The following is a 25,700-nucleotide window of genomic DNA, read 5'->3' as shown; positions in this document are numbered from 1 at the left end:
AAAACAATACCCCTCCTCCTCCCCCTGCTTTTTGAAGGGAAAGGAAATAGAAGCAGCCAGGAAAAATTCCTTTTTACTCTTTGGATTGGATTTCATTTTCAGACATGTAATAGTCAAGAAATATAAAAAATGGAACCCTTCATACTAAGGCTACTTCACTTTTTAAAATAAATTTACTTAAAAAACACTGTGAAATGAAAATAAAATTGACTTTAATCATGAAAAACATTCACATTGCATATAAGACACACTGGGAAACAGACAACTTCATATGTTCCAGATTTGTTTTGCACATCTCTAGCAGCTTCACTTAATGCTATCTGCATTACTTCTGCTTTTTCTTTCTTGTTCTCTAATAAAGCTGCTCAAATGCCTTTCAGATCCTCATCTTTGCACTGTCTGAGGAGCAGCTTTTCCAAGCTGGTCACTAGCCCTGTGCTAGACTCCCTTCCCACATTCAAACATTTCCCATTCAGACGCTAAGCAGCCTCTCCAGCAGGCACCCACCATCCCTCTCACTCTTTATGGTCCTGCTGGTCCCCTTTCCCACGTTCCCTATTCCCATCCCCTGCACCTACTTCTTCAAGTGCTTTGGCACACATTTCCAAGGTAAAATGAGGCACCAGTGCTTGCCTAAATATAGCAGATAAATGCTGAGTCAAGTTTTTGCCAGAATCAGCATCAGATTACCTCCTGATATTCCAGCAGAAATCTCAGAACGGTAACTACCCTTAAGCACAAACCTAATAGGTTACTTTACAGAACGCGATGCAAGCAAGAAAGTCTGCCCTGGCAGGTCTGCCAGGACTGTTGAGAAGGCCAGATTGGAATAATCCATTAACCATAAAATCCTTAAATCGTTCCTAGGCATGCAACCAGCATGGCTTTCTGTATTTGAGTTTATTCTTAAAGTAGAATTAAGAATCCACTTACCCCCACTGGCATATTCCATTACCAAATATAATGTCTTTTCAGTTTCAATAACTTCAAATAATTTTACTGCAAGAAAAACGAATGAGAGATTGCAGCAGGGTGCAAAAGCACAGCACAAACAAAAAATTATACTAGTGAAAGTGAGTATAATTTATGGCCAGTAATAACACTAAACCATACAAAAACTTTATATCCTTTGGGTTAGCATTCTTTTGAGGGGGGAAAAGCTCTAAATCATGGTTGATAATAAAGCATATTAATTAACAGTTTTCTCAGAAGTTTGTGCACACTGTACAAACGAATTCATGCTGAAATTAGTGTTTAATTTGACACGGACATCTTTAAGATCATACATACCTTCCCTGTTTAGCTAGTAAACTGCTTCCAGTTAGAAATCCAAGATTCTGACCAACTAAAAACCGAGTGGATACCAGAAACGTGAAGTCTGAAAGACTTTTCTCAGACTGTAATAGCAACCACTCATTTAAAACAAACACACCCCCACCGCCACCCCCAAGAAAACAAAAAGCAGCGGAAGCTAAGAATGCTGGAAAAGCAACAAACAATTCAAGGGATGAGAAGGGAGTGCCTAGCATGTAATAACTTGTACACCTCATCCATACCTTGTATGCGACAAGCCCTCTGGCCGATTCAGGACCATTAACTGTCTCTGGAACAAGACTGTCCAGCCCTCCTCAGCCAGAAGAATTGTCATCACAAAGTAAGGCCCTGAAGCTGTGGGGTAGGTGAAAGAACTAAAGCAGAAAGGGAAAATTACATACTTTGTAAATCTAATTTGCTGGAAATATCAGTCAGCAGGAGTCTTTCCTAGACTGAACTTGTGGAGTTTTGCTACTTTCACCTAAGAAACTCATGCTTTTTGGCCTCAAGAGTAATTTCAATGGAAGAGGAGAGTTGGGGCCCTCAATAGACTCAGCATGTCCTACTTTGTGTTAAGGTTTTCCTGGCGTGAGCAGTTTATCTCCTCAGAGTAAAATTCCTGTTTCAAGCAGAGTCAATAAAGGAGGTGAGACAATAAAGTGTTTACTGAATGCTTACTGTCCTATTACCTCAAAAAAGTTTAATGAACAAAAGCATAGCAGTAAAGTCCATTTAAATAAAGCCAAAGAGAGTAAAATGTAAACAGTGTAATGAAAAAAGTTTGCAGAAATGCAGGTCTCCTACCAATATTGGGATGATTCAGTATCTTCATTATTCGTACTTCTCGAAACAACTGTCAAGGAAGCAAGATAATTTTCTTAGAGTGTGTTTATTAGGGAGAAGTTATGCAAGATATGCAATTTTAGATGGCAAAAAGGAGAAGCGTAAGGCACAGAAAATACATAAAATATAAATAAATATAGTGCCGTGAACTCCAGAAAACATAATCTACATCTTACACCTGATATAAAAATAACCACTACCAACTACATATCAAAACCAGACTAATTTTTAAGCTTTATACAAACAGACACAGATAAGTTTTATGGCCCTTTCTGGAGTTTCACATTGACCAAACCCAATGGATTATTCACACAAGTTTTTGTTATCTCTTCGCTCCAATTTCTTTGGTGACTGGCAAGCTCAGCTAACTACCCTGAATAAATACATAACTGCGGGTGCAAATACAAGGTATAGTACTACAGAAAAGTCAAACACACAGATGTTAAAATGGAATTAGACACCAGGAATCCTGATGTCTCCCAGTCCTGCTGCTTCACAGAGGTGAAGCGGGACAGTTCACTTTTCTCACAACTACCAAATTTTACGCTGGATCACAAAAAACAATGTCCCCTGTCCCCCTGGCAAGGCCTGAAGGTTTATGATTGATGAAAGTCTGCTTTATGATCCTGAGTCACATAACTAAAAACAATTTGACAAACTTATAACCCTAAGTGTATATACTTAAGACAACAGCGGGTTTACTTTTTTTTTTTTTAAATCAAAACCAAGAGGTCTTTGCTCTTAAATTTCTAGCTTTCATGGGTTTATTAAGTAAGAGGTGAAGCAAGACTAACCCAGGGGCTCAAAGGGAAGAAGGCAAATGAAAGGAATCCAGAATAACTACATAGCTCTGTAACTCTATACTTGAGGCTGTCAATACTGATAAGCTTGCACTATTTTACTTCAAATGAACAGCCTAACCACATCGTCAAATCTATTTACTGTGCTGCACGCTCTTTAGTTCTGCATTGGGCTGAAGTAGGATGCTGCAATGAAGGGAGAAAAGCCCACTGGCTCCAGCACAATGCTTAGACGTTTTGGAAATATCTTAGTACTACAGTCCTCCCAACAGAGAAACTTGACTCAACACAGAAGCGTGTTGTTGCTGTTTTGCTTGTCTGATGTTTCAGAGGGCATCACAGAATGGTTTGGGTTGGAAGGGACCTCAAAGATCATCTAGTTCCAGCCCCCCGCCATGGGCGGGGACACCCTCCACTAGACCAGGCTGCCCAAAGCCTCATCCAGCCTGGTCTTAAACACTTCCAGGGAGGTGGCATCCACAGCTTCTCTGGGCAACCTGTTCAGTGCCTCACCACCCTCACAGTGAAGAATTTCTTCCTAATATCTAATCTAAATTGACCCTCCTTCAGGTTAAAGCCATCACCCCTTGTCCTGTCACTATGTGCGCCCTTGTAAACAGTCCCTCTCCAGCTTTCCTGTAGGCCCCCTTTAGGTACTGGAAGGCTGCAATATGGTTTCCCTGGAGCCTCCTCTTCTCCAGGCTGAACAACACCAACTGGGTCCCCCAGTGGGTCCTCATAGCAGAGGTGCTCCATCCCTCTGATCATCTTCGTGGCCCTGCTCTGGACTCGCTCCAACAGCTCCATGTCTATCTTGTACTGGGGACCCCAGAGCTGGATGCAGTACTCTGGGGGGGGGTGAGGGTGTCTCACCAGAGCGGAGTAGAGGGGCAGAATTCCCTCCCTCAACCTGCTGGCCATGCTGTTTTTGGCGCAGCCCAGGATATGGCTAGCTTTCTGGGCTGCTAGCGCACACTGCTGGCTCATGTTGAGCTTCTCCACCAACACCCCAAGTTCCTTCTCCTCAGGGCTGCTCTCAGTCCATTCTCTGCCCAGCCTGTAGCTGTGCCTGGGATTGCTCTGACCTATGTGCAGGACTTTGCACTTGGCCTTGCTGAACTTCATGAAGTTCACATAGGCCCACTTCTCAAGCCTGTCCAGTGTGTTGACGACACCACACAGCCTGTGGTTGTTGGCAAACTCGCTGAGGGTGCACTCAATCCCACCGTCCGCGTCACTGACAAAGATATTAAACAGCACGGGTCCCAATACCATCCCCTGAGGAACGTCATCTCTCCCTACGTTTTCAAAATTAGTCCTATTTGTTCAGATGCTACCTTTGCAAAAGGGTACAATGATGCAAACCAGAGACTGAACACCATGTCAAAGAGTAGCACTTTAGTTTTTATTTTATGATGGCCAAGGCTACAAGTTAAGAGAAATTAAAATTATTTTGCTTAGACAACACTGATTTTTTTTTTTACTCCATTTGTGCAGCTTAGTCATAACATTTCTAAAATTCTGCATTTATTCTACAAGTTAAGACTATAGAGCAATATCTTTTTGAAATTTAGCTTTTGATCAAGTAATATTATTGTAGTCCTATATTTACATTATTTAAGTAATTCAAGCAAGTTACTATCAATTTGCCATTAAAAAAAAAATTCAGAATGAAGTAAATACTACAAAAGCATTTCTCTGAGAAAACAGGAACAGTATGATGCAGTTTGCTTGTGTTCTAAATGTAACACATGGGTATGTAACTGCACTAGAATTAACTTCAGCAAATATTCTTGTTTCCTCAGAGTCAGTTATTCCCATGTAAAAACCATCATACCACCTTTGTGCTTTTTTCCCCCTAATTATTCAAATTTGTTGCACAAGAAAAAGTTTCTCAGCTAAATCGCTATCAATTATTCAGAAGCTAACAAATCTAAGCCAACAGATGGTACAGCTTCAGAAGAGCTTCTAAGCAGGTATGTGGAAAGCTGCAATTCCTGCCAGAAGATTGGAAAGATATTTCATAACCTAACAGTATTAACGCTAGTATAAAAGTTACAGCAATGAATGCATGTCTTCATAAGCAGGATCAAAATATTAAACTTCTATAATAATTTAAAATCTAGAAAAAAAGATCATGAACGAACACAGTTTACATGTAGTGTGATGCACGTTACGTGCAAAAGAAGAGTGCATTATTCTGTTCAATATTCTCACAGGATTTAGAAGTTTACTAATTGGTTTAAGATTCAAATTGATTTCACAGTGACATGAAATTTTGTTCCACATAGTACGTAGTTTTTTCTTCTGTAAAGGAAAAATCCTATTAGGAAATGGACATAAAAGTCTATTTCCTAAAGAGAGACATGACTGACCTCTAGCCTGATGCAGATACTTTGTTATATGAAACAAACATTTGATTGCTCCGGTTCTGAACAGAAGACATCACCAAGACCTAAAAGTACGGGCTTAGGTTTATTCCATGAAAACATCAAGACATTTTTTTACAACATCTTGTACTATATATCCTGTAGAATAGACATTTTTAAGAAACCTAAAGCATATATTCTCATACAAAAGCAGGTACACAGACCTGGTAGTGACCACGAATATATGAAGAGGAAGCAGTTAGTCTCAACCTTTTGAAAGAAAGCAGCTATTCTAAGGCAAATTCTAAATGAACTCAACAAAGTCACAAGGTAAATCTGGGTATTTTCTTGCTGGTTAGTGGCTATAAGGTGGGCTTCTTGTTTGATTGGAGATCTTGACTCAAAGGCGTTTTAGACATTGGTTGCAATGCGTTTGCATGCTTAGAGCAAGAACTGGACAAGGCTGAAGCAGCTGAAGTTAACTTAGGTGATGCTCATCTGCACAAATCATGTCAAGCATAAGCTGAATGGAAACCAGCTATTTTATTTTACAGATGGGATGGTGTCAGCCTCCCTACAAATGCGTGAGAGCAGGGAAAGAGAAATCAACAAAATCAGAATTGAAAGAATAGTTAAAATCTTGGAATCTACCTGCAGGTACCTGCTGACTAAATGGCTTTCTCTGAGAAGAGATTAAAACCCCCTAAGCAGTTGTACTGCCTACAAAACTCCTCTCTCAACTGCCTGCCTGCTACTGAAACTACAGCACCCAAGGCTGCCTTCGTGGGTGCTTCCTGGGGAGATCCACATACCTCAGTTTGTGTTTTGCAGTTGTTACCAGCTTCTGACAAGTTTCCAGCAGTTGTTTACCAACACTTTCAGACCTTTACTCAGGTAACATCTTGCAAATTAGGCAGATGTAATTTACGTATTCCATAATACTGCTACGTAACTAAGTCAAGCAGCTTTGCTAAAGCTGCTTGGCATGACGGATACCTTCCAACCCAGAAAGAAAGAAATTGTTTGAAAGGCTGGAAGAACTGAAATAATGCAACAACACTGCGTAGAGACCACAAACATAGCCACATTACACCTTGTGTGGCTCCCAGCCCATATGGTCCAAGGGGATGTGTAAGGGTCTCTCAAATGTGGAGTGAAGAGAAAGAAAAGGGAACCTTATTTCTATACAAATGTTCAAAACAGTAGAGAGGGAGCGGAATGGAAATTGGGCAAATGAATTGTTCTCTGGAGTCCTGGTGTATATTCGGTCCAGTATAAATGCACATTTATATTAAGAAAATGCCAATGTTTGCTCCTCCAATTTTCTCTCACAAGAGCGAAACAATTTAGAAAATCTCTGAACAATGGATAACACTTGAATAAAAACATGAACAGTATTCAAGTATTAGAGCACATTATTTTACACTGCAATTCTGCATTCCACGGAGCACCACTTTGGGATAAATCTTCTACCCCCCACCCTTGCAGAAGCATGCTGGGTCATCATCACTAGTTATGTCAGTAACTACGTATTTACAAATAGAGATATCTTTAAATAATAGCCACTACACCCCTCACTAACACCCAGGATACATCTCTTCCTCTGCATATAAAGGCATTAAAGCAACAAAACCATAGTTGTTTCCTACAAAGCCAAGTTTGTTAATTTTATAGAAATCTGGACAGTAAGATTAGTTCTCCTTTCGTGACAAAGCAAGCTGCAGGATTATATCATGATCTATTTTACTGATAAAAACCAGCGCTTTCAGAATTCACACACCACTTCTCTCTTCTTGAGCAGCAGTTTTCTGCTCTCTCAGAAGGTGTAAGAGCTTCCTGATTTCTCCACCCCCCCCCCCACAAATTTATAGGACTGCTCGTCAATTTGAACAAAGTGCGACCATTCAAAAAAGCTCTTGAACAAGCATCTCCTTGTTGCAAATGGGCTGGAGTCTCAATAGCTTCACTTATAGCAGAGGACAGCCAGCACCATACTCACTTTGTAGAACTTGTACCTACAGAAAAGGCACAAGGCTTTAAAATTTGATTCCTGCTTTTCCAGCTTCATTTCTCAGGGCACCGACTGCAGAAAGCACAAAGATCTTCTGTCACACTATTGCTAAACACTTCTACTTGCTGTCAGGCTGACATGTATGTTTAAGATTTACTAATTTAAGTCTACAATCAAACTAAAAATCTTCAGTTAACCAAGGCTTTTTCTTGCTTTGAAGGATGTGATTGAATGCTTCTCTAGTTTCTAAATCATTACTGAGACGAGATGTTGCAAAAAAGCATAGCTTTCAATAGGTAACATGTTGAAATTCCAAATCTTCTACTACTTCTTTACTTCTGTTCAGCTTTTCTTAACAGAAAGAACCTAAGTTTGAGGCTTTAGGTATGTTTAAAGAATAAAAAGAAGCCTGCTGACCCCTAAAAAGGGAAAACCTGAAATGCCACTTGGTAATCAAACCTGTTAAGAAAAAAACCCACCTTCTGCTCCACTAGCAGTTTGCAGAAGGGCAACAGAAACATCCCTCGTGGAGCCAGTACAAGAAGACACTTTCAATGTAGCAGACACACAGAAAATAGAACAGCTATTTTGACATAAATTCTAGTTATGATGAAACCCAAATACTTACATTTAGGAACAAATTACAACCATGACAGCGGAAAAAGCCAAGTCAGTACAGTATGTTACTATTAAGACAGCAAGTTCACAAAAAAGCCATCCCTGTCTTCTAAACAGGTGCTCACCGAGTAAGATGGGAACTACATACTGAAGGAATTGAAAACAACAAAAAAGTGCCATTAATTCAACATTGTTTAGCTATTTAAAGAGGCAGAGGTCCTGAAGCAAGAAATACAACTTGAGACTACCACACTGCATGCACAAGGATGCAAAATTAAAAATTCACAAGGCCAGCTTCCTTGTGTCATCTCCTAACATTTCTAAAGTTTAAGTTAAAATAACTATGTTTGCAAAGCCTTCCTTCTGTCCATACTCTATGGCATAAATAACACTGGAGAGTGGCTAAGAACAGACTCAACACTTTACCTGCTTTCATACCCGTGACTAACTACAGACCCAGCTTGTATGACACTTTCAGCAACTGAAGTATGTGCTCAGATATTTCTGTTTACAAAACAGAACGGTGCATGAGAAGCTATGATGCCTCAACTAATTTTACTTAATTAGGTCAGTAGCAAGTACTATGGCAAAACCCACTTGCACTCTGTATCCTTTATACTATAGTGAATGGAAAGGGGATGGCTTTGTGAATGACCCTGCGTCCAAAATCATTACTTACTTGTTTGACTAATAATAATCAATAGTGATTAAAGGCCTAAAAGTTTTGCTGACCTGCGTACAATTTACCAGCTTTGAAATTCTAGAGACTGTCCTCCCAATTATGCTAATTTAGATGGGTTCAAACTCAGGAGTGGTATTTTTGTGGCAGTAACATACTCCAGTATTCCTCTATAAACATTCATTGGAAAAGTATCTGTTCCTATTAAAGCAATGCTACTATCACCACTTCCCATTCCCAATATTAGCTCTTGAAGAAAAAAATTGACTACTTAACAGTCCTACGTACAGTGTAACCCTGATAACAAAATTATAAAAAATCATATTACAGTGATACTATATAATACATAAAGAATCACAAACTTTATATAATAGTTCAGTGCATAAAGAAAAATAGACTGATTTCATAGAACAGAACAAGATTTCTTTTCTTGCTCTATTTATAATCCACAAATGACCTATCCAAATACTTACAAGAAGTAATTCTAAGCATGCTGATGAAACACCCTCCTACTCTTATTTGCTTTAAAAAACTACAGTTGCTTGAGTTACTGTGCAAAAAACCGTGCTTAAGCCTACTTAAAAGCTTTCAGGGAATCAATATTCAGTTTCACTCAAAATTCTCAGAAAATTGTAGGATGCTGAAGACATTTAGAGCTTCAAAACAAAGATTATTTTTTCTGAAAATTACAATCAAGATGTTACAAAGGAAAAATTTATACCAGCAAATTATTGCACTTTCCAGTGTAAGCAGAAGATGCATAGGATAAATATTTCTAGAAGTTATTGAAGAAGAGTGGAATTGTGGTTAAATCACTAAATTTAACTTCTGTCCTCAGTTCTGCTATAAGTTGCTTCTAACTGTATGTAAAAACGTTTCTCTTGTTATCGGCTTCCCACTCAAAAAACAAGTAACAGCAGCAACGTCCTATTATGTGAGTATTTTGTGTACTACTTGGGCAGTGTGACAGAATCTTTTGTAGGCTATGAAAGTTTCATTTATACTTGGAATTATTTCTGGCACTATTATTCAATATTTTTGTGTGAAATACAATTTATTTATCATTAGAGCAGTTATCCCAGAAATTAGTTTTTAATCATTAGTTTTCCAGGAGGTTTTAACACTTTTTACTCTTTCACTGCTGATCAATGAGACAAACTCACCTAGCTTTCCAAGTCTAAATACCAAGCTAGGTAGGAAACAAGTTATGTGAGCAGCACAGGATTTCCTCAATATGCTCCGTCACGTACCATCTCTGTGGGTGCCTCTTCACTAGCTCAAATATTAGCAAAGAGATTTGCTTGACATAGGATATAGGACTTAAGGATAGCAAAGCTTTTGCATGGACTCTGCACAGCAGCTTGAATTTAAAAAAAAAATAATCCTGAAGAACCCATACTCAAACAAAATACGCAGAAGAGAAATTAAAGCAAATAAATCAAACAATTAAAAGAAATCAAAGAAGAAAGAAATTAAAGCAAAGTTGTTCATAACTCCCCATAACCAATGTTACACAATAAAATAAATGCGACAGCAGCCAGAGATAAAAGAACAGCAATAAGCCCTAGCCTCTTTCTCTCATTCTACAGCTACGGAGAGCAGCAGTCTAGTATTTGTAAACAACAAATATTCCAAGTTTTTATAACAGCCAGCCTCTGGTAGGACAATACAAGATATCTGTGCTTCAGCCAAAACCAAACATATGCATAGCTAAATAGTAAAAAAACTCTCCAAACCAAACAAAGAACCCCAGGGTTTTATTAAAATACTTATCACAATGGCTATGAAGGACTTCTGAATTTCTATCTACAGGCACAAACAAGAACGTTCTGATTCTGCTCAGAATTACGTCAATCCTATACACAAAAAGTAATTGCCAAAGGTCCCTTGAGTTTAACAAATATTCTATTAAAGTTGAAAGATTATAAAAACAAAGGTAAAAACATTAAAGCCATAAAAATTAGCACTCTTATAAGTCCACAAAAATCAATTACTACATTAAAGGAAAAATACTATCCTTTACAACATTACATCTTGAGTTAGTATGTAGACAAACTACTTGTGTAGCTAGTTAGATACAAATTTTATTGTCAGCAAGGGGTAAAGCTGGAGGACGAAAGAAGAGCAAAATGGCAATGCTTAGATAGGAACCACACAGAGTAACTGCCCTCAGAGAAATCACACATGAACATTATAGCAAGGACAGTAGGATACCACTGTCTCCCAAGGTCATACATTCACAAAGATGTTTGTTTAGCAAGATAAAGGGACCAAATATTTTTCTCAAGAAACAAAGTATCACAGTTCACTGTCTATAGAATTTTAGATGTTATGGTATATTCTTACCTTTTGCAGACTAGTAGGATTTAGCTGGGTTTTATCTATTATTTTCACAGCAACCTTAGGAAAAAACCAAACAACCTTGGATTATTAAATTCAGAAAAATGTTTGAACAAAAATATATCGCACCTCTGTGAGCAAAAGCATAGATGTGCCTATAAGACATGCATACATGTCTGCTTTTATGCATTTCATCAAGCAAAATTTCTCACCTATTAGGATCTACCAGTAAGAGCTCAAAACTTTGCCACCAGATGGTACCACCAAGGAATCAGTTTTATACATCTGTCAGTGTTTGGACAGAACAATGTTATCCTGTCCACTGCAAAACCAGACCCTCCAAACACAGGATCTATCTATCAATAGATTTCATTATCAAGGATCTATCTATCCATAGATTACAATATCAATGAAATCTATCTAACAATAGATTTCTCTTCAATTTTGGAATGCTTAGGGGTGAACAGACGCCCTCCCAGCCCCAAAAATACCCCCTGATGCACAACAAACTTTTTGATCTCTTCACCAAGAAGTAACATTTTAAGAAAAGGGGTGATTGGTTAGAGGGAGAAAACTCAGGCACATCAGGTAACTTCTCTTATATCCTGAAACAGCCTCTTTGCATCTTCCTTTATGATGACAAAAGATGTGCTTTTTCTATGCAGAAGAGAAAGGTAAAAGAACAGCAAAAATACTCATTATAAAGATAAACAAAGAGAATATAAAACACACTGTCAGCCCTTCTTATTTTTTAAAGGCTTACCTCTCTTCCAGTAAGCACATGCCTTGCCAGTTTCACTTTGGCAAAATTTCCTTTTCCTATTGTTTTCAGTAAGCGATAATTTCCAATGTGAGGATGCTCTTCATTGGTAGATGTAATGGAGTTTCTACATCGGGGGATGTTTTGTCTGCTACTTGACTTGATAGGCTGGACATGTGGTTCAGTGTATCCATCCACAGAGGTATGCTGGAAGGCAGATAAAATAGTTAGGAATTTAGCTACTTGGATTTTAGACAGCAGAATAGACTAAAAGCATAAAAAGGTGCAGAGGGGATTCATTTATTCACTTTTACGAGTATAACTGATAACTTTGGATGGTAGCTTAAGCAGCACATGCTGTCTTTGGGCAGAGTTTGACACATGTATCAAGAAAAAAAGTCCGCAGAAAGATTTCACCAGCTCCAAAAGTAAAGCTAGAAACCATTACAGACTTTTTTTTAAAAAAAAAAAAAAAAAAAAAGAAACTATGCCAAATTACACACTACACCACTATGTTGCAAATAAACTTGTTTAATCATAACCGAATTTAGTCTTCTAAAAATATACAAATAATTTTTGTGCTGTGTTTTGGCATATTTGGAAACAAGGCTTCACTTAATTATTTTTTTCTTAACTTTCTTCATCTCAAATAACATTACGAGAAAAATATTTTTTCAAATGTTTGTTCCCCAAACCTGTTTGCATCTTTTCTGTAAGTCACAGAAGTTCTCATTCAAGTAACAAACAATCTGTATCTTTATTTAAAAATAATCTATTCTTAAAAAAAAGCCCCATGATATCACATAAATATATCTTAAATCTCAAAAAGACTGAAGAACTAAAAGGATGTTATTTTTAATGCATGCCAACACATCATCCTACATTAGATGTTAGTCACTGAAATCTGCAGTGCTTCTGCACTCTAACTTCCAAAGTATATAAGGGGCAAGATACAGATAGGACTTGGAAATGTTCCAAGGAGAAACCAAAATAACAGAAGATGTCAAAGGAGTGTTAAATGTTTCAGTATTTCAAATGCTTTCTAACGTTAGTGGCAGATGGGCACAAATGTTTTAACAGGTAAAGTTTAGCCTCTAATCTCAAGTTACGCATTTTAAGGCAGGCAAATGGTATAGGTAGAAACCGTGTCTTCTCAGACCAGTTTTTAGATTTTGCACCAGAAAGGCATGCTTACTCCCAGCTCAGTTCCTGCTAAGCATTAAAGACCAACAAAACTCAAGACATCCTTAATATTTTCCCATTATTCACTGCTTCAATCAAAAAGTGAATGTCAAGATATCTTTGTACAAAGCACTAACTGAGCCTGTTTCTTTACAGACCAAGGGTTTCTAGATCTTTTACTTTAAGCTGAAAGCAGAATCAGAAGGCAGTGAGATGTTTCACTGTTTCTCCCAATACCCAGCCTAACATTGGTCTATGCTGATCTCACCTTATGGAAGGAATTATTTTCTTATAAAACAGAATTTAAAGCAGTGCTTCCAACTTCAGTGTGTATTTATTGTAGTCTGAAGTCAATCCCCTCCTGTAAACACTCAGGCTTACAGACAATCCCACTGAGCCGAGCGGAGTTATTTCAGGGCATAAGCACTAGTAGAATTGGGGAAAACTAGCAAACAGCTGCAACACAACCGGAAAAAACAAGGAGTGTACCACAACCAGAATGTTCTTCCCAAATGTAGCACAACTCTGCTTACATCACCTCCAGCATTATTAATTATTCACTATGGCTAGGAGAACAGTCCTAAATATAATTTTCTGTTTGTCTTTTCATTACCTGAGTCTCTCTGCAAAATACTGCTTTACCCTCACTCCTAAACTGTTTTCCAGATTACTGTGGAACCAAGCAAGCCAGGCATGTTTAGATGCTGTGTATCAGACAAATTTATTCAACCATGAAATAACACACTAGCAATAGTATTTATCCTTTAGAAGCACATCATTAAAATACTTTCTGTGGACTTGGAAAGAGAGGATCAGAAGGACAGCTCCAGGCAAAGAGGCTTTGAAATGTTCCTTCAACATCTGACACTAGTCCTACATGCAATAAACCAGGGCCCAAATAAAACTCTCGCCTGAGAAAACATCCCACAGGATCAGTATTTGTACGGTGCTAATAATGAATATTATAGCCATACCTGGAACCCCATCCAGAGCTACAGCACTGTACTATGCAAGCAAGTTGTAAAAGTCTTTGAGCCTATTTCCGCACACAATTAGATCTTCACTACTTGAAATACAATGCCTACCAGAGGCATTAGCAACCCTAATATCAATTGCCAATTTCATACGCTTCATAGGATTAGCCTACTTCCAGTAGGTACTTGAAGGGATCTTTTAGATAAGCAGTTGGATAGGCAAGAAAAACCACTGCCATAGGCAAAGCAAAAGATGGCTTCACAGGACAGATCATTTTAATGCAGATTTAACAGGGAAATCAGTTATTGAATCATAACGACAATATAAAGCAGAATCAATCTGAAGGGGGAGGGGGACGTAACAAGGTTCATGGTCATGATGATTCTGGAATTTGGCCTTTTTGCTACAGAAAAACTAAGCCCCTCCAGACAGTTTCTTATTATTCCCTCTTAGAAAGATTATCTTCAGAGTTAAGCATTCTCACCAGTTATGCCCAAGGATGACAGAAAATTGCATTAAAAAGGTCAAGTTTCTTAGTTTGTGAACCACATATATGTGTGTGTATTTATATATATGTAACTTTTGAATTTCAACAGCACTGAATGAAATTCAAATTATTCTTCTTAAGTCTTGCAATAGGCCTCTCTCTCACACATAAACAGATTGCTATTGTTGGAAAGTACAGAGGAATTTAAACTAGAAACTCATCAACTTCTAGAAATCAGCATTCAACAAAATCTAAACATAACAAGGTTAAGACGTTGGGAAAAAAAAAGATATCAAATTAGGTCAAATAACAGTATCTTGGAAATTATTTCCAAACAATGCTAAAGCTGAATTCCACAGAAGCATGCAATATCCACACTGTCTAGAATGGCAGACTACGTAGTTTTGAGAACTTTCTGGTCAATTACAATACGTTCATTCATTATGCATCAGCTACTATGTGGCTATGTAGAAATGCCATTTCAGAAGAACAATCTCTAAGTTCTGAGAAATTTTTTCAGGGTGCTGGAAGCAAGCAGGCTGTAAAAACCACCACTCTTCTTGAAGTTCAGTGCCATCTACAAACAATTCCAGCTAACAATCTGCCTTTCCTACACAGGATTTTAATTAGGGATTCTAGTATTTCTCTAGATACCTTGATAATATATCTTTAGATATATATAATGTATTGGGAAACATTGCCTTACTAGTGCATCATAAATATAACTCTCCATATGTTCAGTTTATGTTAGTGTTAAATATCTACAAATCAACACATAGAATTAGATGTTTTTTAAACCAAAATGCAATTTTAAACAAAATGGTGCAGCAGTAACAAAAGTTTAGAGCTGAAACAGTATATTAGAGTACCATTTAGGTATTTTGCACATTAGCTAAGTATTTTAAAAAAACCCTAAACAACAAGAAAAACCCATACCAAACAAAACCCACCACCTTTTCAGAAATCTCAGAAAAAGTAATTCTAGCATTCAATTTTAGATTGCGACTGAAGAGAGCTCAACTAACACTTACAACTCCTGACTAGGTTTGTTTCTCACACGTTCCATTAGAGTTACTACAGAACGTCAATGGCACTAAAATCACAAGAGAGTTAACCTGACCCATTGCTTCCCCAAGACTCAAAGCTATCATTTTCCTTGTTTACCCAATGAAGCTTTGCAAAAGCAAGATGACTCAATGCCCGGGCACGTTATCTTTGAGAAAGTACAGAAGAACTAAGCCCACCAAGTAGATACAAAGTGTGTGCTCCACTGCTTTACTTATCCAGCATCCTTTAGCCACTTAGCTAGCCACTGGAGCAGTATTCTCACAGATTATACACTGTAATTAATCTTACATCATTGCATATATTAAATACCCTTACAGCTTAGTCTTAGAAAGTCCTCAGAACCATTCCCGCCACCAAACCACAGAGTCTTTCTCAATCAAACCACACTGAAGGCCTCTATAGTCCTTCTGAGTAACGGGGTAACTTCCACGCATCGATCTGCCTACAAGTACACCTCACTTGATTAAAGAAACATCTTAGTCCTGAATTTTCCCCTTCTTGAATTACCGCAAAACAAATTCCTCGGTACAGTCAGTTCTTGGAAGCAAAGTATGCACACACGGTGCTAGAAGAGGTATATCATCAGACAACTTCTCTCAATGTTATCTCCTGTTCAGAACTTAAGTTTCTTGCAGTCAATTTTTATATTCGCAACTCCAAACATTTTCAAGCATGTGCCATACACGTGAGCATTTGTAACAGCTGTCATATTTTGCAAGGTAATTAAAATAGCTAGCCCAGAGGGAGTCTGAAGGGTTTAGAAGACAGTCTTCTAAACAGCTCTGATCTGCAACAGCTTTGATTCCCAATACAGGGAAAGGAAAGGGGGGAGAGATGAGAAGTCATGTCCTGGATGTCCCACTGTTTTCATGTTTTAAGTGCTTCTGTCCTTCAGGACGTAGGAGCTTCTAGCAAAGCACCTCAAGCAAGTCTTTTTCTTTTGCTGAAGTAACAATCACACTAAACCAGGAGAGTCCAATTTTTCGAAAGATTTTGGTAAACCTGAACGTAGAAACCAACGGAAATGTTCAGATCAGCTTGTTCTGCATCATGTAACAAGAGTACCCAGAGGTCTGAGTTTCCAGGTATGAAGCATGCTGCAACTCTGAACTGCACGAGATGATAGTACTTGATCCATCAGCTACTGCCAGAAGAAGGGGGTTTACTCCTCTTCCAGTTAAACCTCACATCTGCACAAAACCACAGCTTATTCTTGCCACATGTACCTGTCACATCATACTGCAATTACTAAAGCACCTCTGATGTTAATCAAAACATTAATAGCGCACTAGCTAATTTTTCATACCTCTCATACATGTGAAAAAGTGCTCTGGAGGGGGGCAATTAAAAACACAATATATGCACACATGATACTTTTCATGATTTTTTATCAGCAATTAAGTGCATACTAGATTGGGAATGCATGATAGAAACTCTTGTTAAAAAAAACAAAGCCATCAACCTACTCCACTGTAACAGGATAATATGCAGGACTCAGCTCAGAAAAAACCAACAAACATACACAGTGAGGAGAAAAAGTATATATAGATTTTAAATCAGATAGATACCAAGGTCAATGCATGGCAGAGACAGAAGAGAATCAGACAAAATTGTGACAGTTGTCTTGAACTCGTACCCACACCCTGATCCTGCTCACACAGGCTTTCCAAAAGTGCACAAAGAAAATAATCACATGCATGTGCATCTTTCTGTTTATATCAAATGTACATAATATGTAAGAATGCCAGGCATGAACTTTTGAAAGAGCTTGAAGCTATCAGCAATAGGAAACAATGATTTTGAATAAAACTGGCCTCAGTCAAGCATATGGAATGCTGATGCTGTAACTCTTGAGAAGCATTTTACATAAAACTTTTTTTAAAAAATCTAAACTATAAGCATGGAGTTTGATATATAATATCAAGTGAGATACTAAACAAAATAACTTCCCCTTACTCTTTTTTTTGTATCTTCCTTTTCTTCCCAATTCTAATATTCTGTATTTCAAAAAAACAACTTTGAAGCTAATAGTAAAACATTTCTATTGCAAGGTGAAATAAAATCCCTTAGTGTCAATACACAATAAAGATTCCTTTCTAAAAGCACACAGATATGGTGGTGACAGCTAAACTTATGCTGAGCACTCAGTAAATCTTTTCTTGTGCTTGTTACCATGGTATTAAGCCCCTTAGAAGTTTTAGTGGGGTTTTTTGTTTTGTTTGGGATTTTTTGTTTATTTAAGTTCTCAACATAGCTTTGTGAGATATATCAGAAATAAGTTTGCCAAATTCGAGACAGAATTGTTTTTCTAATCACAAACCACACAGGATGCAAGGTTTAGAACTCCGTACTTGAAGCCACCTAGGATAGAAAACAGCACACCATCTACCAGTGCAATGCCATTCCCAGCTAACTGATGGGCTTCAAAAGTTCAGACACAAGGTTCTTCAGAATACTTGTAATTTTCATATGGTGACACTAACCTGTCATAAATCCTGTCCATGTTATAGTAAGCTTGCTCCCAGGGTTTTTTTGGGTTTTGTTTGTTTTTTTTAAACACAACAGTAATGTCATATGGAAGAGTAGAGTTCATTACCACATGGAATCACAGATACTTTTTGTTTAAAGGATGAAAAAAAAAAAATTAAAAAAAAAAAAAATGCACCAGTCCTCCCCTGAGAAGTCAGCCAAAACATTTCAGAAAAACAAATACCTTCACAGCATTAAATCAGGTCTTGTAACCTGAACTCAGCTAACCCGCTTCCTCCTGTCCCTGGGCCCGAAGCCCTCAGCCCGGCCAGGCGTACAGGTGCAGGAGAACAGGACCTTCCTGCCTTTGTTCCATTTCGCTCAGAATTGGCACAGTTATTTCAACCTGGCACTTTCCTTCCTGACTCATCCCAAACACACAAACAAGATTTTCCAGGGCTATTTCAGGACAGTCGGCCCATATCATCTCCATTAATTGCTATGACAAACCTGAACCCTCCCTATAGCCCCAGTGAAAATTGAGACAAGCCAGCTAAAAGCTGCTGCAGTAAACCACAGGTGGAAACAAAGGGGGAGGGGAGAAGAGTTTTTCCCAAAATCCTCTTACATTTACTCTTTTTATATTTGTCATTTGGTACAGTACTAGAAGCTCAGTCAGCCCTAGCAAGTAAGACAGTGAAACATTTCCCATCTTGTCAAGATAAAATGGTTAAGGTCCCTCACCCATGACACCTAACACGAACCCGTGTTTTTGAAGAAAAGCCCTTATGGGAGGGGGAAGGAAGGAGAAAGGCTATTCCTGCTGCAGCCGCCCGGCCACATTTAAACACTGCCCTTCACACAGAGACAGTTCTTTCAACATTTCTTGCCAGCCATTGCTCTTTCCTCAGGAGGTGATCAGTTTAACCTCACCAGTCTTTTTTGACCTATTTCGTGAGATCTTCAAGCCTGCCAGCACAGAGCTCCCAGCCAGCGTTCACAGCTCACCCAGCACATCTTGCCAGCGCCCGGAGACGCAGGCAGCTACGGGGCACTGCTGCTGAATGCCACGGCACTCACAGTTTGCTCAAAAACCCTCAGTAAAACAAAAAGAAAACAAAATGCTAATGTTGATCATTAATTGAACCAACCAAACAAGAACAAGGAACACACCCAGAAAGCGAAACTTCTGGCAAAGGAAACTGGCAGGAGTTTTTATTGCACTTACAAATGATGCAGCCAGGTCATTTTTCAACCGGCTTGATGAAAGGCAGGAGAAGAAGCATGAAACAACTTAGAGTTCAGGATCATATCAAGCACATGTTGCTTCTCAAACGTTTGCAGGAGTACAAGGAGTGGAAAATGCTTTAATATCAAACTTCAAAACTGAGGGGAAAGGGCTGTTTCTTCTACAGTCTGGAGACTACAATCTGGAAACCTGAGGCTTGCCTCCAGACAAGGAGAACAGCAGCAAGAGGCAAGGTGTACTCACAAAAGAGCAACCAGATTATAGCTCTAAGTCTCTCTGACACTCACGATCAAACAACCAGTCTTCTGGGTCTGAGGGGTTTTTCGTACAGAAGGAAAACATACACGCAGCTAATTGGGACCAGGCTCTGAATCCCAACTCGTTATTTCTCTCAAAGTTTATGAAATTGGAATTTTTTTCCTTGCCCACTGCACACCTAAAACAAACTCTGGAACAGTCCACATGTGGCATGATGGCTGCTGAAGCTGACCCAATGCTGCTCATGTGTCTGTGTCCACTTACAAGTGCACTACCACTGGGGCAGCAGGAGGGACGGACAGCCAAGACAGACAAATATCCTAGTGACTCTTCTGCCAGGGTAACCTCCAGACAGCTTCAGCGCAGGCCCAAGGAGGAAGGGGAACACCCAGCACCAGGAAGATGGGGCCACATCACCTCCATGTTAAGCTCTTGTGGAACCACACTGTCAGAAAATTGATCACACCACTTTTTCTTGATAATCCAGAGGCAAACTGACACCAGTAGTGAAAGTTTAGCTAGGAGATACTTATTCCCATTCCACAACAAAGTAAAAAAAACAGAAGGACTGGGGAAAACAAAAACAACCCCAACCCAAACAAAAAAATATCCCACAAATAAGCAGACTTGCTTATTTGTATTGTTTACCTGCACTGGCTCTGTGACAGAAAAGCACACAACACGAGCTTAAGAAGCTACCCTTTAGCAGTGACATGCATGGGCAAAGCACCCTTAACATTTCTGCTACATAAAATAGAAAATTAAGTTACTCCTTTAGCAAGCTGGACAGCATTTCTAAAGTCTTGACATCCCCATTACTGGATTCATCCAATGGATCCAATGATGGATCCATCAAGACAGATCACCATCTTATTTTGAAGACTATTTTACCTCAAGGTCTTATTAACCTTCTGAAGTAAAGCTTGCTTCTAAAAAGTGATGAGATAGCCAATTAAAATATCCAACCTGATAGCAATACATACTAATTGATGTACACCTGTCCTGGAAAAGAAACTGTAGGGCAGTACAGGACTCTGCAATCTTTGAGGATCATGTCAAGCTATGTTTCAAATGAAGGTACCCAATATTCAGATGGATTTTCTAATATTCTTTTGACATATACCTTTGAAGGATCTTGGAAGTCTAATCTAAAGGGTACGGTGACTCATCTTAATATTTCCCTTCATACAACACAAACGTATCTAAAAGTAGTTGGGCAACCAGTTAATTTTGAGAATTAGAAGAAGAAAAAAACCTGCACGGACCTACAACAGATTAATAGGGCCTTTCTCATGCCCTTCCACAGGAGCTGCAGCCTTCATAGAAGGGGCAGGGAATCCTTCCTGACCTGGAGAGCACTTTCACAGCCTCTTGCACTAGAGCATAGAAGCTTAGTTTCTTCAACTTCAAGGCTTGACAATATTTTCTGGTGCATCTCTCTGCAACAAGGCCTTCTGATGTCATTAACAAGTGCTGCCTCAGAAGACTGAAGTGCAGAGTGCCTACAGGACCCCATCTGCCAGGGACATGCGGTTTTAATATTTAAGACAGGATATAATCAGACTCAGCTTTCTGCAGACATGTTTTTTTTCATAAGCATTGATACAAATGTTGACTTTGAGGAGTAACTGGCACAGGAAACCCAGCCACCTTCCTAAGAGGAGGAAGCACCTTAGATGGCATAGGACACTTCTACCAATGAGCCTGCACTCAAGCAGCATTCTGTTACAATGGTTTTGTCTACCGAGAACAGTCTAGCAGCGTCTGATCTGATGGTAGAGATAAAGTTATAAGGACACCACTAAACTTAGCTGGTCTTCCAAAAGCATAAACCATATTTTACATACAGAGTAAGATTATGATGATGTAGCCAAGACAGCTGGTATTAGTGGGGCATGGTGAACTCAAAGAAAAAAAAACAAAGCAAAATGAAGACAGTCTTCTGCTGAGTGCTCTCTGCCCTGTTTTTCACGTAAGTGTTAATTAACAGATCAAATAAAAGGTCCTCAGTTCGGCTGTAGTAACTATTTACCTTTATGTGGATAATGCTACACCACATTTCAACTTAGCAAATATATTCCCAACCTTGCACCGATTTATGCTTAACTTTAAGCTGTCCAAACACTGTATGCCCCTTGGACCAGCTCATATCTTATGATCAAAGAGTACGCTCTACACAGAGCTCAGACTACAATCTCCTCTGAGCCCCTTGTTTCTAAACTCGTGCAACCATCTATTTTAACCTTTGAGCTTCAATTATTTATGATCACAAAGTACTATAATTTAGCACTTTAGAAATATATGCAACTAGGAAGCTAAATTGAAAAAAGGAAAAAAAAAAGCAAACAGCAGCCATACTCCTCAAACATTTTGGAAAGTACGTAATATATCTAGAAAAAAATAATACATTTCTTTATATGCCTCAAACTGGCAGATACAGTTGATAATGGATACTGACAATTACACATATACTGCAGATATCTGTCAATGTACTGAATTCAAACCATAAACAGAAATCATGAGTATAGCTGAGATGTAAAAGCCAAGCACAAGAAAAAGAATGAACATAACAAATGAAATAGCCCGTGTTACATAAGTCAGGAAAGGAAACAAAAGAAAAAAGCATCACTGGATGCAAAGGAAGTATTAAAAACAATAGGTGCTGGATCTACGCAGCCCATTAAAATAAAAAGGTAAGAAAGTGTGGAAGAAATAATGCACATAGATATGGATGAAGCTTAAGAATACAAGCCAAAGAATCTACGACTAAAGGGCTGAACAAAACCCAATATGTATTCAAAATGAATATAGTCATTAAAACAAGCAGCCAATCCAACAGTAGGAAAAGTACAAAAAAAAAAAAGAAAGAATAAAAAGTACAACTTTCTTGAGTCCTCAGCAGTAGGTGAGGAATCCCAGATCTCCAGCTATGGCCTTCAGACATACCCCAGCCCACACACTGTCAAAGCCAGGCATTTCCAGACTTCTTTGTCTACATGGTGAGGTACAGCAAATAACCAGTAGTAGCAGTGGTGGCCTCCAGCTCACTGCTAGCAGTGGCAACTCTTGGTTCTGTCCTGAGCTAGACATTGGAACAGTTTGGATAACACTAGAGCAACACGTCTTACAGTCTGGAAATCTCCAACTGAGGTGGCTTACCTAATCAGATGCTATCTCTTTACAGGAATTCATCTGATTCAGTCTTAAGGAACAGAAAGTCAGGAAAGCAGAGAAGTCACGGGAACCCGAGGACAATGTCAGCAGGTAACAGGGACTATCAATCTCCCTAACAGCAACTGCAAATCCATCCTCTAAACCTTAAAGGAGAGCCATCCTTATCCAGATTTCAAATGGACATCACTAAATTATTTCAAGTCTTAGGATGGGCCCGACAGCAGTGTTATGTTCTCTCTTCCACCATCAGCCTGCCAAGGGTCCCACCCACAGTCCTGAGATGCTCCTTGCCTCTTAAGAGATGAGAGAAGCCACAGCACTACAGGAGAGATGACCACATATCCCCTTATGCAATGTTGTGATCCCTGAATTATCACAGGCTCACTGGGAACTCCATCTGTAATTTTCTTCCTTAATTTACCCAACTAACTAGAACCCTTCCAATCCCAGGGGATGAGATCCATCACATTAAGTATCTTTCTTGTTTCACCAAGCAGCTAACAAAGAATCTATTCATTTTCTACCATCTTCCTAACACCTAACAGCTGACCTGAAATCAGGCACAGCTTTCCACCCTTTCTCAAAAATTATCTGGAGGTAAACTTAACTCCAGTATATGATAACTGTACTACCTGCCAATATACATGACAGTCTCCCAGTTTGCTTCCTTCTTTTTTCTGTTTGTCACTCACTGAGCTAGTCTTAGAAATATCTTCAATTAAATCAAGAGAATTAGGAAAAGGGCTCATGCAGTAGTATTTCACTTTATCATAACAACTTCAGTCTAATAATCAAGTGCTATATTTAATTCAGGTTCTTCAGGTTAGCAATTATTATGTAAAATGAATGAAAAAATGAAAAAAACAGGAGTCCGGTTTGCCTCTTCTATGCTACTCCAGAAGGCTTGACACCACTCACTTTGAAAATAATTCTATTTAAACAAAGTATTACATGCCACTAGGAAATGGATTTAATGAGTAATGGCGAAAAAGCTTGTACACAATACAAAAATACAAAATTTTACAAAAGGTCACCCAAACAAAATAACAACAACAACCACCACCAATATTTTATCTTGTACTATATAGAAAACATCAAATTGATTTTGATATGAGCACTATACTTCTGCAAACACTGGCTAAGCAAGACTACCTTTCTTAAAAAGGACCTTTAAATGCAGTTTTTATTTTATCAGTCTGCTTTGCACAGGTTGATGGATTAGATTTCCCTTAGCCTGTCTATGAACACTGCTGTAGGCATACATTCTCTAATAATAATTATGTCTTCCATTGACTAATTCCAGCATCTATATTAGATCGACCCTCACTGCTCATAGCAACTTTCTGTAGATAAGATTTCTCTGGACTATTCAGTAGATGGAGCAAGAGTTTCATTGTGAAGTGCCTTCATAAATTTTCTTTGTTCATGTGCATGTTGTATCTATCACTGGAAGAAAGAAGTCTAAAAAGCAGCCAGCCTTGTTCATTTAATATCAAATTAAGAAAAGCAAATTTGAAAAGCTACTATATATATGCATGCCTGGTAAAGACTACTCAGAGACAGTATTATTAATATTTTCTGTATTCATCTCATTGCATTGAATGATTACAATTGTTATTCCTTCTGGGGTCTGATCTTGAGGAGAAAATACTATTTTATTCCTTCACCAAATAATGACATCTTTTTTTTTTTTTTTTTTACCACCAGTAGACAGTCCTTACTGTAATAATTGCAGGGGGAAGAAAATCTGATTACTGTTGGAAAAAAATTACTAAATAAAAACTCAAATGCTTTAAAGAATTCTATTACCTTCAATCAATAATATTAGCTGGACTAGAGATACGAGTAAGTACATTACACATGTAATCCATTTGTGGAAAACAACCATATCCTCTGTAATAGCTCAATGCAGCATTTAACAGGACGAGGTAATTTCCATGGCAAAAATCAGACTCTTCTTAATCCATGAGATTCTCTGAATTGTTGAGCTATGCCTCTGCTTATTTTAACTAATGACAGAAACATCTAAGAATTAGAAAGATACTTACATACAACTGAAGCCAAGCATGCACTCTCAAAAGGAATTTCAGATATTTACTGTTTAAGCACAAGTGATTTACACTGCTGCTACACGTACTGCATGCAGCACGCCCTCCACTTTGCTTCCCTAACTCTGCAATTCTTGCAGATTAAATTCCTCATGTACCTGCTGAGTTTACGATGAAAATCTCCCTCTACAGATGACATTACAAAATTGTATGCCCTAACTAATCATTATAAAGCTTTGGTTACTCTTTTCTGTCTGGAAGAAGAAAGCACAGTAACTTTAGTAGGGGGGAGGGAAGGAAATGCAGAGTGAGGAAAATATAGTCTAACTGATGAGTATTTAAAGTTGTAACAATCCTTTTTGCTAATAATTTCAAGAAGAATCCCCAAAACAGAAACAACTCCCCCCCAACCCACCCACAGCCAAGCATTTCTTCACTCCCTTTAGCTTTACAATTCAGATTATTCCCATACTAAAACGCTCCCTGGGATTCATACAAAGGGATGTTACTTGAAGGATAAACAGGAGCTACAACTACATAGCTTTAGTGAAGCTTTGTATTGGTTTTGCTTATGTCATTAAATGAGCAAAACTGGAAAAGGTCCCAGAAAGAGTGAGAAGCATAAGGAAGTTGGCAACAAGAACGCAAGCTCAAGCACAAAAGCACGTTAGTAAGCAAAATGTGGGGGAAAACAAGGCGGGAGGGGGGGAAGAGTGCGATAAAATAGGAAGTTACAGGTATTAAATGGCCAGCAACTTCATGAACATGGGTAAATGGAATCTCAGAAACATAGATATTGGGAAGTACATAAGGATAAAGCTGCTGTGACATTAGGTTATAGACTATCACCAGGTTTAAAATGAAATTGGTCAAATATTTGAGGGAATAAATAAGAAAAATGGTCTATGTAATAAACTTCAGCATTAAGATTACAAATAAATAGCATTTTCCCCTCTAAAAAAAGGGACTGCTTGGACATGAGTAAAACACGCTTTACTTTATTTTTCTTTCATCCTAAGTATTTGGTTAAGATGGAAAAGATAGGAACCAACAGTG

At 38.4% G+C, this 25,700-nt stretch overlaps 1 protein-coding gene across 9 annotated transcripts in view; it reads right to left on the bottom strand.

Moving 5' to 3' along the window:
* MARK1 (microtubule affinity regulating kinase 1) overlaps positions 1–25,700 on the bottom strand; it is a 60,167-nt gene that overhangs the window by 25,436 nt on the left and 9,031 nt on the right. For 7 of the 9 annotated variants that reach the window (XM_075749302.1, XM_075749306.1, XM_075749304.1 and 4 more), the window contains exons 2-5: positions 11,738–11,941; positions 10,981–11,034; positions 2,119–2,167; positions 934–999 (exon numbers count right to left, since the gene is read on the bottom strand). In XM_075749302.1, the coding sequence (XP_075605417.1) occupies positions 934–999; positions 2,119–2,167; positions 10,981–11,034; positions 11,738–11,941 (373 nt within the window). Of the gene's footprint in view, positions 1–933; positions 1,000–1,556; positions 1,638–2,118; positions 2,168–5,757; positions 5,901–10,980; positions 11,035–11,737; positions 11,942–25,700 lie in introns of those variants that run through there. The other 2 variants (XM_075749309.1, XM_075749308.1) reach the window with 2 other exon arrangements.

This window comes from Balearica regulorum, chromosome 3 (assembly GCF_011004875.1).
Source record: "Balearica regulorum gibbericeps isolate bBalReg1 chromosome 3, bBalReg1.pri, whole genome shotgun sequence".
NCBI lineage: Eukaryota > Metazoa > Chordata > Aves > Gruiformes > Gruidae > Balearica > Balearica regulorum.
This window is presented reverse-complemented; position numbering and strand designations above follow the sequence as displayed.